General features: G+C 38.2%; 1 protein-coding gene and 1 long non-coding RNA gene across 3 annotated transcripts; one reads left to right on the top strand and one right to left on the bottom strand.

Moving 5' to 3' along the window:
- Nucleotides 1-10: 10 nt before the first annotated feature.
- On the top strand, nucleotides 11-15553 carry LOC148726078 (uncharacterized). 2 transcript variants are annotated; one of them, XR_015989245.1, is made up of 5 exons: nucleotides 26-231; nucleotides 1064-1405; nucleotides 4988-5052; nucleotides 5217-5249; nucleotides 14506-15553. It is a non-coding gene; the product is annotated as an uncharacterized LOC148726078 (long non-coding RNA). The 2 variants fall into 2 exon arrangements; XR_015989246.1 differs by lacking the exons at nucleotides 4988-5052; nucleotides 5217-5249; nucleotides 14506-15553 and adding an exon at nucleotides 3628-4553 and having other exon boundaries at nucleotides 11-231.
- Nucleotides 5180-9811, bottom strand: LOC148726079 (uncharacterized). The gene has a single exon (XM_088726585.1). It carries the CDS (start codon nucleotides 9714-9716, stop codon nucleotides 6069-6071), a length of 3648 nt encoding a protein of 1215 aa, XP_088582711.1. The 5' UTR covers nucleotides 9717-9811; the 3' UTR covers nucleotides 5180-6068.
- Nucleotides 15554-15683: the final 130 nt, after the last annotated feature.

Raw genomic sequence — 15683 nt, 5'->3', positions numbered from 1 at the left:
GCGCGGAAAAGTAATGTGACTTCTCTCACCGGTACTCTGCGTTTGAACGATGGATTAGTAGATTAACCTCAGATCCATGTTTTGACGATGATGAAAATAATGATGTGAGCTCACACTATGTGGAAATAATCGAAAAGAATCGAGCGTAATACAAATGTACGATTTGTGGCCAAAAGTCGTCGAGGAAACGAAGACTTGGAAGCCCTGACTTCAGTTGATTTCACGGCAAAGGTGAGAAAATTTCTCGCACAAGCCAATCAGAACTTTGAATGTGATTTAAAACGTGTTTTAAGCACATGTAGAGATTTGAGAGATATCACTACATTGAAAACATGATATTGCAATCTTGTCAGACCCGTGCTCGAGTATTCATGTGAAACCTGGAATCCTCGTACACAACGCCATATCAATAAATTAGAGGCAATTCAGAGGAGGGCAACTAAGCTTATTCTTAACTCTGATGAGGATTATGATGTTAGTTTTAAGAAATTAAAATTACATAGTTTATTTCATAGAAGATACATCAGGGATATTGTTTTTTTATTCAATTTAATGAATGGGCATTATGATATGGATATTTCTGATAAGATGCTTTTCTGTAAAGATCGTGGTGTAGATTATAACTTAAGGAAGAATGATTCTCTTGACCTAGATAGCATGTACAGTAGAACAAATATTTTTAAATATAGCTTTTTTATCCGTGTTGTGAATGAATGGAACAGTCTTCCAAATAATATAAAGGATTCTGCTAGTATTTCTAGCCTTAAACATAAAGTTACTTCATTCCTTGGTGATACTTAGAAATTTTAGATCTGATTCAATGTAATACCTAAATATCAAACTCTATACCATGATAACTGTTTTTTAATATTATATCTTACTGGGGAGCATCCCTCGTATGGTGTCTAGGACGCTTTTGGATGCTGCCTCTCCATCATCATTATTTATTTATTCTGTTTATGTTTATGTCTATGTATTTATTTATGCATCTATCTAGTAATTTAATTAAATCTAGATTTGGAGAAACTGTAATAAATAAAAAATACCCTCATTATTATAACAGGTGGATACCACCATAGGAAGTATAAGAGATAACTAGATGTTGACAGTGTACCAGTACCCAAATCAACATAGTTTGACCACAACAAGAGTTCAGCAACACGTTTCCACACAGCCATAGTCTTTTGCTTCCATGGAACTAGCAGTGGTGCTAAGAGAGTTAAGTGCATTTCCTAACAAAGAAACATTTGTGCAAGAGCAGGAAGTGACTTGGTTGTGTTGGAATTCTCGCCTACAAATGGATGTGCACATTCCGAAGCATTCCCATGTTTATGATTATGTTTATGTTGTATGATTTTGCCACATCTGTGGACATGAGACATTTGGAATCCAAGAGGCCTTTGAGGTTAGAAAGCAAATCTATGATTGACACTTTGCATTTAACATAATTGACTGCTGCGTTACGTAAAAAAGTGCATATTAGTGTTAAGATTTACTAAAACTCAGTTTGAATATTAATAGATTTCATGATAAACATATACAGGTATATCTCTTGGTACATTCTGTGTAGCATACCTTTTCTTGGGGGAACCAAAGTTTTAAACCTCTAATATTACTCTTTGTCTTAAAACTTTTACTTTCAAGGTATTGAGAATTTCTTGGAATTATTTGAGATTCAGGGTTATGTACATTGCCTCAAATTCAATTCCCAGAAATTCCCAAAAAATGCTTTTCAAATCAGAGCTTATTTATATAGTTGGGAATTTTTGAGAATTTCAAGGAATTCCCAGAAAACTGGGAATTCAGTTCACAAGGGCGTTAGGGTTTATGGAGGTTTTGACAAATTGCAAGTTTGCACCACTGTCAATTTTAGGAGTTCACCACCTGGGCCCAGTTGTTCGAAGGCCGATTAGGGCTAACTCAGGGTTAGTTGTTAATCCTGATTTCTATATTTCTCTGTTGAAAGGCTGTTTTGGGATAATTTTCCCAATTCTTTTTAGAATTGTCAAAACCTCCATAAACCCTAACGCCCTTGTGAACTGAATTCCCAGTTTTCTGGGAATTCCTTGAAATTCTCAAAAATTCCCAACTATATAAATAAGCTCTGATTTGAAAAGCATTTTTTGGGAATTTCTGGGAATTGAATTTGAGGCAATGTACATAACCCTGAATCTCAAATAATTCCAAGAAATTCTCAATACCTTGAAAGTAAAAGTTTTAAGACAAAGAGTAATATTAGAGGTTTAAAACTTTGGTTCCCCCAAGAAAAGGTATGCTACACAGAATGTACCAAGAGATATACCTGTATATGTTTATCATGAAATCTATTAATATTCAAACTGAGTTTTAGTAAATCTTAACACTAATATGCACTTTTTTACGTAACGCAGCAGTCAATTATGTTAAATGCAAAGTGTCAATCATAGATTTGCTTTCTAACCTCAAAGGCCTCTTGGATTCCAAATGTCTCATGTCCACAGATGTGGCAAAATCATACAACATAAACATAATCATAAACATGGGAATGCTTCGGAATGTGCACATCCATTTGTAGGCGAGAATTCCAACGCAACCAAGTCACTTATATAATATATAATATTATATAAGTGACTTGGTTGCGTTGGAATTCGCAACCAAGTCACTTATATAATATTATATATTATATAATATTATATAAGTGAATCCCTGTCAATTTTAGGAGTTCACCACCTGGGCCCAGTTGTTCGAAGGCCGATTAGGGCTAACTCAGGGTTAGTTGTTAATCCTGATTTCTATATTTCTCTGTTGAAAGGCTGTTTTGGGATAATTTTCCCAATTCTTTTTAGAGCATTCAATCATTAAATCATACAAAAATGGAATTCAATTCAATTTTCTTTTAAAGCTTTCAGATCTGAAATCAAATTTTACACTAACCCCTGGTTTTCTTAACCGACCTTTGAACAACCTGGCCCTGAAGTAAAGCAAGTTGCCCACCCCCCTTTACCAGTTTTCCCCCAAAGTAGAGCATGGCCTTCTAGAGCCTTAGCTGACTTTGATGCTCTCTGAATCCCTGGATTGTTGCCTACAATTGTTGTCTCTTTCTTTTCTCCTTTGTTATTCTTCTGTCATTGGAAAAGTTTACAGTAAAAAATCTTGTTTAATTTGGTTGGATTTTTTTTGACAGACAAAAACTTTTTTTAGAGGTATAGGATTTTGGTTCTTGCTTCTGGTTTCCTCTTGCTTCCACTGTTTCCAAGGAAAATTCTGCCCCTTCCCCCCCCCCCACCTTAACCTTTTCTTTCTTGTCAAGTACATGAGGCCTTCTTTCTATGCAGTTAACTACATTCAAAATCATGTAAATTAAAGATCTTTTTAATTATTTGAAAGCATGTGACATAAAGATCTTTTTAATTATTCTCCTCCTGATCTTTCACAGAAGACTACAAATTAAAACAAACAACTTTCTTAAAATCTCTCAGGTTGGTTAAGTTCCAACAAGCTTGCATACAAAAAAAAAATGTTATCTGTTTTGTTAATAACATACAACATTAATTACTGAATAAAAGCCACTTCCCTTAAAATATGTATCCTACAGGGAGTTGAGTCTTGGGCCAGTTTTTTTTGTTGTTGTTGTTGTTGTTTAATTAGGAACCAAGAGGACAAAGGTCTGGGTGACAATGCCAAACTGGATACTCTATGACATGCATCTCCCCGTGAGCATTTTCATTCTGAGACCAGACAAATGAACTATTAGAGAAAGATGTTCTTTTTTATCTTCTCGTTATTGTGGAAAAAAGAAGGAAAAATGAGTCCTCATGAGTAGTCAAGAGGTAGAGCTTTGGATTCTGCAGCTCCATGCTCTATCACTAAGCCAACAATACGTGTATAATTTTCCATTGTGTTGCACTTGCTCAAAAGTCAAATTAATCACAGCAAGCAACCAATGTAAAATAGAACTTTATGGCAAATTAATAATTATGTTAAGTCAAGTAAGTTAAAAGCTGGGATTATGTGTATGTAAGGCAGCTGTGGGTCTACATGTTGACCAAGTGTCAGTTGATACCCTTATCAGCTGATACAAGAAGTTTATAACCCCGTTTTAGGTCAAAAGCTCTTGCTAATAATAAATCCAAGTTTTTGGTAATGTATCAGCCAAGTTTTAGCCGCATGTATCATTTATTGCACATGGCGCGCCTTATGTGGCAAAATTTAAACTCATACTGTGCCACAGTATGCAGATTTACTTTTCTGTTGTGATATTGCATGAGGCAGATTATCCTTAATTTTACTAATTATCCATTTTCAACGTTTCTTTTACGTGGAAATATAGCTCTATACCCAAGGCTGTGGAATTCTGGTTACTCACTGTTTCAGATTTTAAATTTATTTATTTTGCAACTTCTATTTCAACACTTGGCAAAGTTACCAGCTGCTGTCAAATATTTGTTTTTGCACGCCATCATTTTCTCAACTTCATTGGAAACTGATATGAGAAACCGAGGCAGGAAAATGAAATGGATAAATTTGTATTGTTTGCATCAAAAATCCAGATTAAAAGTGTTGAAAAATTGGGAGGAAGTCTGAGGTGTTTTGCTTTTTCTAAGCAGGAACAAGTACTTTGTGGAGTATCCTTGCCTTCTCTTGTCATTCCTTTTACCTGTGGAATTCATGTCTGTTCTCTGATTTGTTTTAGTTCTTTTATCTAATTAGGATTGTTTTTTTGCTCCTAAGTTCCATCGATGTCATAAACATTGCATCAGGAAAAGCTTTTAAAACATGTGTCATCCCATCTGACCAATATTCTGAATGAGTGGCTAGGTTGGAACGTATTAAAGCGAATGCGTGACTGATATTTATTTCATATCATTCACATTTAAAGCTTTCTTACACATTGGTTTGAGACGTGGTGAAGAATTTCTGTTTTATTATTGGGAGGGAAATCATTCTTACTAAGATATGGTGAGGGTTTTAATAAAGGTGCCGTAAATCCCCACTATTTTTTGTTTAGTTTGCCATCAAGTGTAGGTGATGTTGAAGACAGCTTTTTAAGGAGACTTGAGGCATATTTCTCGGGTAAATGTATTCTTTTTCTTGAAATTAGGAAGGCTACATCTTCCCCCCCCCCCCCGCCCTCATCACTCTTCCCCATTGCTTTCAAGTTGTCTCTAATCATAGGGGATAAAAAGATCACTACACAAAGTTCACAATCATTTACAAAATTTATTCCACACTGATAGGTTTGGGAGTTCTGGCTCTATTAACAAGTACTGGTAAGTTGAAATCTTAACTGCAAAGGCTGATTCTTCATCTTCCGATTTTGCAGTACAATACTACTTATGGACAGTTCATTAGACCGGTCAAATAACAGGCCCTAGATATGTACAGAAGTTCGCTAAAAATGTACAAAAGTTCGCTAGTATGTACATCAGTTGTAGAAACCTAAGCAAAATTGATATGATTTAAATCTCACTACCGAAATAACTTTTCTTTCAAGCACGCGACGAGTTTATTTACAATTGGCTAGGATTTCAATGGCAGTTGATATGTAAATACTTGAACTTGATCGCTTCAATTGAAAGGGAAAACAAACTATAAAACAAATGTGTTGTATCTATAATCTGTACTAAAAGTAACTCATCCGATCCGCTTTTAATATTCAAAAGAACTTCGATAAACTTAACTATTCCTCGTTACACGCATAAGCGGTCAATACATACAAAAGCTTGCATTAAATTTAGGATCGAAACTAACCAATCATGAAACGATAGAGTTTCCTGAGAGGTCCGAGGTTTGACGGTTCTCTCTGTGTTTTCACTTCAATATTATTGGTTCGCATAAAAAAAGATTGACATCCTTTCCTCTCAATAAACATGTTCATTGGTTCATTTTTCTTTATTTCGATCCGGTTCAAATAATCTGTCTGCCGTGAGCGCCTTTCAAACCTAGTTTGTTTTCATTCGCGTTTTAAGTTTTTGGATTGTAATTTGTCACTGAGCTGGTTACCTCACAGTTAACGTTGAATAGTAAGATTTTGAAAAGTAAGTAGTTCAGATAATTTGTTTACAGTTTACAATTGCAATTGCCGAGGCTTAAAAATGTAGCTTACACTTAGACTTACTCTTACTTACTAAACTACGTGCATGTTGCTTACCTGCTTCTGTGATGTTTCTATTGTCTGAGAGGTCTAACGCGTGTAGCTGACAGTTGTTGTTTGTAATGGCGTCAGCCAAGTGCTGTGCTCCTGTGTCTGTGATGTTATTGTATGTGAGGTCTAACGTGCGTAGCTGACAGTTGTTGTTTGTGATGGCTTTAGCTAAGTGCTGTGCTCCTGTGTCTGTGATGTTATTTCTCATGAGGTCTAACGTGTGTAGCTGACAGTTGTTGCTTGTAATGGCTTCAGCCAAGTGCTGTGCTCCTGTGTCTGTGATGTTATTGGCTTTGAGGTCTAACGTGTGTAGCTGACAGTTGCTGTTTGTAATGGCTTCAGCCAAGTGCTGTGCTCCCGTCTTTGTGATGTTATTGTCTGTGAGGTCTAACGTGTGTAGCTGACAGTTGTTGTTTGTAATGGCTTTAGCCAAGTGCTGTGCTCCTGTGGCTGTGATGTTATTGGCTTTGAGGTCTAACGTGCGTAGCTGACAGTTGCTGTTTGTAATGGCTTTAGCCAAGTGCTGTGCTCCCGTCTCTGTGATGTTATTGTCTCTGAGGTCTAACGTGTGTAGCTGACAGTTGTTGTTTGTAATGGCTTTAGCCAAGTGCTGTGCTCCTGTGTCTGTGATCTTATTGAGTGAGAGGTCTAACGTGTGTAGCTGACAGTTGTTGTTTGTAATGGCTTTAGCCAAGTGCTGTGCTCCTGTGTCTGTGATGTTATTGTTTGGGAGGTTTAACGTGCGTAGCTGACAGTTGTCGCTTGTGATGGCGTCAGCTAAATACTTTGCTCCTTCTTCTTCCAATTGATTTTCTTCGAGGTCTAACCAGCTGAGTTGTGATTTCTTACATTTTAACAATTTACAAATCTCAAAACAACCTAGAGGACCCAGGTTATTGAGACTCAAATCTAGATGTGAAATTTGTTGAACATCCATAATTACATTTACTAACGAAGAGCAATCAACAGCTGTGAGGTCACTTTGAATAAAATTTAAACAGTTAAAGTTAATTTGTTGTAGTTTTCTCTGAACTATCGATTGCATTCTATCACTTTCGTTAAAACATTTGAACAATGTCATTGCTAAATACCGTTTTCCTGCAGTCGGCCACATGGTTACTTCCCTTCGCGTTTCACTCTCTGACAACAGTTCATGGTCGTAAACAGTGTTCTTTTCAGTTTCCACAGGAAGAAGGTCTGTGATAATTTCGCTCGGTAGGTTTTCTTTATCGTTCATTAGTCCTGCTAGGAACTGGAAAACCAGTTGCCATTTTCCATCCATGATGTTTTGGGAAACAAATTCCGTCAGTTCACTTTCCGTCATTGTATTAACTAGGTGCCTCGCAGCGAAAAACTCTTGCATTGTTAAGTGAATGAAGCAGAATTGTGGTTTGTATTCAAACGCTTCAGTTTGACGGTCGGGTAAGCGATGGAAGAGAGCGCTGTCCTCCATTCCACGTACTTCCTTTCCTTCAAGGATCAGCTTCCCTTCTTTAATTCCCTCAAAAGCCACTCTTCCTAGTGTCTCGAATTTGTCTTCCAATTCAGTTGGCAGCTTATTTGAAAGAAAGTGTTCACGAGTTAAACGTTCATCGCGAAATTCTTTTGTGTGTTTGAAATAAAACACTTTCACTCCAATCTTGTAAATCGTTGTTAATTTGGAAGGGAGGGTAACGCTAGCGGAACTTTCGAACTGCAATATCTGTGACAGACTTGAGCAAATGATGAAGCTGTTCACAGGGATATAACAGAGCGAAAGTAAGTTCATGTTGCTGCTGATGTGTCGCCATAGTGTTTCGCCTGCTTGTTGGTCATCTCCAGCGAATTTGTAAACGTATTCTTCAATTTGCTCGGTTGAAAACCCCAGAATTTCTAAGGTTTTGTCAAACTCAAGATCTGCGATGCCTTTCAAAGCCGTAGGTCTCGTAGTCGTCACAACCGAGGCATCTTTGAGGAGTTCCCCGGTCACAAGCAACTGATAAAGGATGTCGAGCGGCATCTTTTGTTCGATGCGGGGAAGGGGAGGCTTCAGGACGGCCATGTTCGCGCCATGTTTAAATTCGTCGAATCCATCAAAAATTATAAGGACACTCTCAGGATGCTGCAGGATGTGCTTCCAGACTTCACCGTCCAGGTGATTTGAGGGAGAATATTCTGACATGATCAGTAGTTCCTTGAGGCTAAGGTCGTAAACCGAGTCAAATCTCCTGAATTTCACCATGAAAGCAGCATCAAAATGGATTTTGGCACCGGGTGTTGTGTTGAATACTTTATCAGATGCCCAGTCTCTAAGAATTTTGGTACAACATAATGTCTTGCCGATTCCAGGACGACCAACAACAAGGACTTTCTTATTTTCATCATTTAAGAGGTCTTTCAGGCTTTTCAGTTGTGATTGTTCGTTGCGCGACTTTGGATAAACTTTGAGTTGCTCTTGTCTGTCTGTAGTAAAGTGGTACATAGCCCTGTCGGGAATGACCACGAGGTTTGTGTAAATCTGATCCAGAGTCACATGTTTGACACCTGTTTGTTCACCTGGGGGACCTGAAAACGGTGATCGGAGTGCGGCGAGAGAATAGGTGTCTTTTTTAATCTTTTCCTTTGTTTCTGCAATGAACATTTGAAGCTGTTCAGAGTTCTCATTTCCGTTCCTTCCATCTGGCTGCTGTGGTTCTCGACTCGACTCGACAGCACGATCTCGTGGAGGCTCTTCGCACAACTTGACTTGGTTAGGACGGTGTTCAGGCTCTTTTAGCGGAAGTGGAATAAGTTCATGTTCTCTTCTTCCTTCTTGCCTTTGAGGTTCCTGAAGCGACTTGTCATCGGTGGGATTTAGATGGGTTTTTAGAAACTCTGAGTCTTGCATGAATCTCCTTTCTTTCCATGCTCGTAACAAAATGTAGACGGTTTCAATCAGAATGCCAGCGACAAAAGTTCCATTCACCATAAGGACAGTGTACATCCAGAAGGTTTTCCTTTCCGCTCGTCGATTGTAACATTCGTGAGTATTGTTTGGGGTGGCGTTAGATGAATTCCTTGGCTGATTGGTTTCATAGTTAAAATAACAGTCAAACTTTGAGGAAAACTGTAAAGAATAAAGACACTGAGTTTGTAGGACTATGAAGAGAATTCCTAAGACAAGTCTTGTGGATAGTTGACAACAATAAGCGATGAAAAGTTTGTGTCCGCGGTTTCTTTCTGGCCCTCTTGAGTTCCCTTGGTCGTGCGACAGTCCGCTCTCGGGGTCTCCGTTACGGTTACTTGACGACAAATGATCGACTGTATGTCTCACTGATTGGGAGTACATGGCACATACGATTCCAATAAGGCCAAAATTGATGATCACGAAGCCATATATAGGAACGCCGTGATTGTTGTACTGTTTCTCGTACTTCTCGAAACATTTTCCACGGACGAGGTCGGTGAATTCGCTCCTCGCTCCACCACAGCGGAAATCAAATCTTTCTTCACTGTTCTCCACTTCAGCAAAAATGCCAAAGAAGACTGCGCTGATCATGAACCAAATTAAAACTGCGGCATAGCTAATTTTGTTGAAGGTTTTTGGCGCAATTAGTTCTTTGAGATGATCCATCGTTTCAATGCTGTTGCATTCACGCTGTTTCGATGAAATGAAAACCGCTTTATAATTTGGCTTGTGGACTTCGGTTACGCATTGTTTCAGATTTTTAGTTTATTTATGGCAAAACTGCAATTTTAACTTTTGGCAAACTTACGGCTCTCAATGATTTGTTCTCGCACGCTATCATTTTCTCGACTACGTAGGAAACCGAAGGAGGAAAATGAAAGGCTTGGCTCAAATTTTTCCTTATTTGAAATACGTCAGATTTATTTGAAATTTCTTGGAAAGAGGCGCCATAGAAACGTTTCCAGGTATGAAGAGAAATCGTGAGTTGATATTGTAAGGGCTTTTTACTGAGTATGAAAACCTCCCAATGGATTAATTGCGGTCCTCGACTTCCATTTTCCCACAGAGTATGCAAAATCATATGTTTTCTCTGTTTCATCTGTTTATCTGCAAATTGTGACTCATCAGTAACTGAGAAAGCGGACATTCTCGTAGGAAAGTGAAACCATGCATTTTTGACTAACACTAAGAATTTGCATAACTGCAGAGCATCCTTGTATTCTCCAAATAACAATAACCACTATTATATACCCGCTCTTTTTTGTTAATTTTAAAAGAACTCTTACTCGTCTGAAATAGAACTGAAAACTTTCGTCCCCGCTTCAAGACGGTCTGAATGTGGTCATTTGTCAACCGTCAAAACATATACGATTTTTACCACCAGCCTTTCCGCAAACCTATAGTTCTAAAGAAGGGTTTTTAAGCTACCACGAAAAGCGTTGTCCGACAAACAGACACTTGAATATATATAGATATCTTATTAAACGTTTTTTTGTGTTGTATCGCTGAGTATTTTTACGAGTTGAGCAGTATTTATAAAATATACGGCGGACACTCTCGTAGGAAAGTAAAACCATGCATTTCTCACCGAACACAAGGAGGCCAAACACCATTGTGCCGTATGTTGAAAAATACGGCACAACTCGTAAAATACTCAGCGATACAACACAACAGAACGTCTGATCAGAGATTTATTATCTAACATGCCAAATTGTTATTTCAGTGCGGGCGAATGCCTTACTGGTTCTCTCAGGAGTATAAATACCGGGAGATATTTGTACTTCTTTTGGGTGTTGTTTGTACTCTGCGAAGCACATTTGGATAATAAATTAAATATGTTATTAAACGTTTTGTTGTGTAGTATCGCGGAGTATTTTTTCGAGTTCTGTCGAATATTGGTTAGAGCGCGGGACTGTTGTGCGGGAGGTCGAGGTCGATCGTTCGAGCCCCGGCCGGACCAACACTCAAGGTCTTGAAATAACTGAGGAGAATGAGCTACCTTTCTATAATATCAAGAAATGGATAGACATTCTAGCCTTCTCGGATAAGGACGAATAAACCGTAGGTACCGTTTCCTCCATCTATTAATTATAGTTAATTTGGTTAGGCAGGGGACATTAATGAACCCACTCACGAGATTACTGTGATGTGGTCTGGCCTTTTTCCTGGGAATTGGGGGAGGGGGCATCTTTAAATAACTTTCCTTCGATTGTTTGTAAACTGCTGATGCAGTCCGGCCAAAGTCCCTCGAAAAGTGTTGTGATGCGCATTTGATCATATCCACATGTTAATTTGCGCAATATAAATATCAAATTATTATTATTGTTATTATTATTATTATTATATTGACGAGCTAGTAGGTCGAGTCAAAATATAAATAGCGAGTAAAATACTCAGGGATACTACAGAACAAAATGTTTAATGAGAGATTTTTTTAATCAAACACGCCAAATTTTTTGTTTTAGTGAGGGTCAATTTCGCGGATATTTAGTTTTGGGAAATGCGTGACATATATGTATGCGAGGCGGAACAGAATTGACGCGGTGTTTGCTTCAATAAATGATGAAACTTGTCGTCGAACTGCTTTTCTTCGTTCGAATCATCTAAAAAACTTGGATTAATATTCGCCAGCCATTCCGAATCTTCGTCATCAGGAAAATAATTTAAACTGTTCGCCATTTTTTTTCCTAACTTCAATCCAATTCGTCGCTTGCCCGATGCGAGGAAACCTGTCCAAGCGGTTCTCTCGTTTTGGGCGTTATTTATACTCTACGAAGCACCGTTGGATATTAAAGTAAACGAAAAACTCTGAACAAGTCGATATCGGACTTAACTCAGATATTTTTCGGGGTTGTTGTATCTTTATTGACGGATAAAGGTAATGTACTCATCTTGAGGGAATTTGCTGAAAACAATCTAATTATTCCAGAAACGTTTTCATGTTGCGTTTTCAAAAACAAATGGTGTGGTCGGCAGTAATACATTTTCACAACAGGGTTCCAGGTAGCAGAAATTCGGTCAAATGTTGAAAATTCTGGGTTTGTGCATCAAAGTTAAATAAAGGCTACATCAAGGAGGCACGCGAGGAATACGCGAAACTACAGCGTGTTTGTTCAGTATATACATCAGGAATTGTGGAAACTCCGAGTAACATACTCTACATCAGTGGAGTTTCTTCGTGAAGAGATCAACGAAGTAGTATTAAGAAGTATAACGGAAAACAGAGAACAAACATGATATGTTCTGATTTTGGTTTCTTTCTGGGGACTCTCAGAAAAAAAGAAAAACCTGAAAACGTAATTTACAATTGGCTGTGAGTCAGAAATCACAAAAGGGGAGAACTCAAAAGTGTATCGAGTGCGAATGTCGAACTAAGAATATAAAATAATAAGCACCGAAAGACACCGGAGAACATCAAGACGACAGGAAGTGTGGCTAGTGGCTTCACCTCAATAACTGTTACTTTGAAGGACAACCACGGACCCGAATTTTACTTATATCGAGGAATTATGCATTTCATTTCGTCTTCCAATATGAAGTAACAATATGGTCAAGTATTGATTAACTTCTCAGTATTTTTTACACGTGCGGTGAAACTAAAAGGAGAAAACTGATTAGAATGTACAGGATAAGGAAAAGCGCCAAGGATAATAACAAAAGGAAGCGAAAGGAAAACAAAACGGAATGAAATAGACTGCAACCTATATCTGATCTTGTCTTAAAGGCGTAAAGAAACTCCAACGTTGCGTAACTCGAACAGAGAAAACGTCAATAAAATACTCCGATGTGACCCCTTCGATCCCCTAACTTCAACTCCACAATAATAAGGAGGGCGTTCTCTTATAAGGCTATCATTGTTAACCGGTTCAAACAGGAACGCCTAGCTACGTAAGCGATTCACTCTGTGAACAATATCACACGAAAAACATAGGGGTAAACTCGATAATGAAACAAAACAGAACTCCGGCTGCTTTCAATCAGACCGACGGTAATTACGTAATCAAAGTCCCTTTTTTCAATGTTCATTACACTGTCACTGAAACATTACGTCTAGAATTCGATATTTCCCATGAGTAATCTAATATTTTGAAAATGTTGTTTGGTTTAGTTAATTTCTTCGTCGGTAACCTCTATTTACTAGAGAGACTCAATTCTCTCTAAGACATTGATATTCTAGGAAAATAACTTCTCTTTGTTAAAGGATTTTAAGACAGCTGACCATTTTCTCGGATTAATTTGTTGGTAAAAAAAAGAATGAAGCGCGGACAGCTTACGACTTTAAATCGAAACTAAATGACTTCTTCACTCGTCATCTGATCTTTACTGTCACTGAAACACTATGTGTATACACCGAATGCAAACATGGCGTCCAATTTGAGTTGCCATTGTTCTGAAGTCACTAACTTCCTCTTCGCGTGGAAACACAATAGGATTATTACGTATGTGAGAGGGACTACTTGGAGGGAGTTAACAGCTATTATATTTGCTCTTGAGTCATTTTTGCCCCTTCTTAAATGCGCTTACATCAAATGGTTTTCTGGCAGTCAAAATGCTTTTAGAATTATCCAAGTTGGAAGCATGAGGAAAGATCTACACGTTGTAGCCCTTAAGATTTTTCAGTTTTGCGTCGATAATGAAATCGAATTGGAAGTAAAATGGATTCCCCGAACTAATCTTGATAGGGCGGACTTCATTAGTCGTATTATTGATGTAGATGATTGGCAAATCGCAACTTCCTGTTTTGAATTCCTGGATTATACTTGGGGGCGACATACAGTGGACTGTTTTGCCAATTTCTATAATAAGAAAATCAACAAGTATTTTTCAAGATTTTGGAATCCAGGTTGTAGCGGAGTGGATTTCTTCGTTCAGAATCTGACAGGGAAAAATTTCCTCGTTGTGTCCCCGGTAAATCTAATCCATAGAACAATTCACTATTTGTATATATCCAAGGCTGTGGCCACTTAAGTCGTACCATTTTGGCCTTCGTCGTATTTTTGGTATATCATTGCTAGAAAATTTTTTACTTTTGTGATAGATTATAAGTTGTTCAGCGGAAGGACTGTTGTGAAGCATGTTCGGAACACCAAGAGATTTTTTGGACAAATGTTAGCGGTCCGTATGAAGTTTTGATTGCTTGACCACCGGGTCCCTGTAACTCTTAGGATGATCAGCAATGATTTAGTTGAGATTTGTTTGGTAGGTATAAATACGCTTGTCCGATTATACATCGACAAGAGGGCGCTGGCCTCGGATTAGGAGGGCACTTTATCGTCTCCAGCTTATATTCTGAGGTAGTTTATGTGGTAGTAGAACGCTTGTGGATACGATAGAAAGGTGGCGCATGCCTGTTTTCGGAGACCGGTTGTTGCTTTGAATCTTGTATTTTAGTTTGCGGCGTTTCTTTTAAATGTTTTCCGTCCTTTTTTGTCTTGTCTTCTTTTGTTTTCATCAGATGTTTACCACTCAAGATTATTGGGACAACATCCCCGACCACGTGAAACCAAACACCAAAGATCTTCTGTCCTTTTTAATGAACTTTAAGGCGGATTACACAGTTAAAAGATACAAAATAAATCGTAAAGTTCTCAAGATGGTGTAATTTCTCCGGTATTCAGCCGTCGCTTCCTTTCTCGGTTTCGGTTCTAATTGCTTACCTTCACGAGGTATACGTTAGATCCAAGTCTTATGCAACACTATCGTTGACACATACAGCCCTTAAATGATTTCATTCCTTTATTCCTGGCATCATTAGCAATCCTTTGGATGCAGCAATTTGCCATAATTTATTAGAAGCAGCTAAACGCACCAAACCAGCTGTTTCTAAGAAGGAAACCATCTCTGCCGATATTATTAAGAAAATCATTGATAAGTATGCTCCTTCAGCTTGCGTGTGCTCGTTAGGTTTCGCGGGTTTTCTTCGCTATGATGAATTTAGCAATATTTTGATTAGCCATCTGGAATTTTTGCCTAATCATTTGTGTGTGTTTGTTCCCCGTGCCAAAAATACGTGTACAGAGAATGGAATAAGGTTCATAGTGAGAGATTGTTTAGTAGATATTGTCCTGTTGCCCTCCTAGAAAGAAACATTCTGATGGCTGAGGTAGATCTCAACAGCAATTTGCCACTCTTTGGACCTTTAAAATTGTTCAAATCTTCCGATACTTACAAGTTATATGGAAGCAAGCTCTCGTATACGAGATGTAGGGAAGTATTTAAGAATTGTCTTAAGGATCTTGGCTTGGATTACAAGTTGTATGGCCTGCATAGCTTAAGATCGGGAGGGACTACATCTGTTGTTAGCAACAGCACCAGCTTATCGGAACGTTTACTTAAATTACATGGTCGCTGGAAGTCGGACTGTGCTAAAGACATGTATGTCCTTGAAGACGTAATTAAGCGTCTAGAAATAACTGATAACTTGGGATTGTAGCAGTTAGGGTACCTTAATTGTAATATTCTTTCGTCAATTGTATGAATAAATGTGAGCTTGGATTGCCTGATCCAACCATCATTCCTTTGGTGTTGTATTTCTATAGTATTTAAGGAGAAAATAATTTACGTTCGTCTGAGTGCAGCGAATTAGAGGGTAAGTACAAACCTTGGCGCCAAAGACAACATGGCGGACGAAGA

Source organism: Stylophora pistillata, chromosome 7 (genome assembly GCF_964205215.1).
Source record: "Stylophora pistillata chromosome 7, jaStyPist1.2, whole genome shotgun sequence".
NCBI lineage: Eukaryota > Metazoa > Cnidaria > Anthozoa > Scleractinia > Pocilloporidae > Stylophora > Stylophora pistillata.
This window is presented reverse-complemented; position numbering and strand designations above follow the sequence as displayed.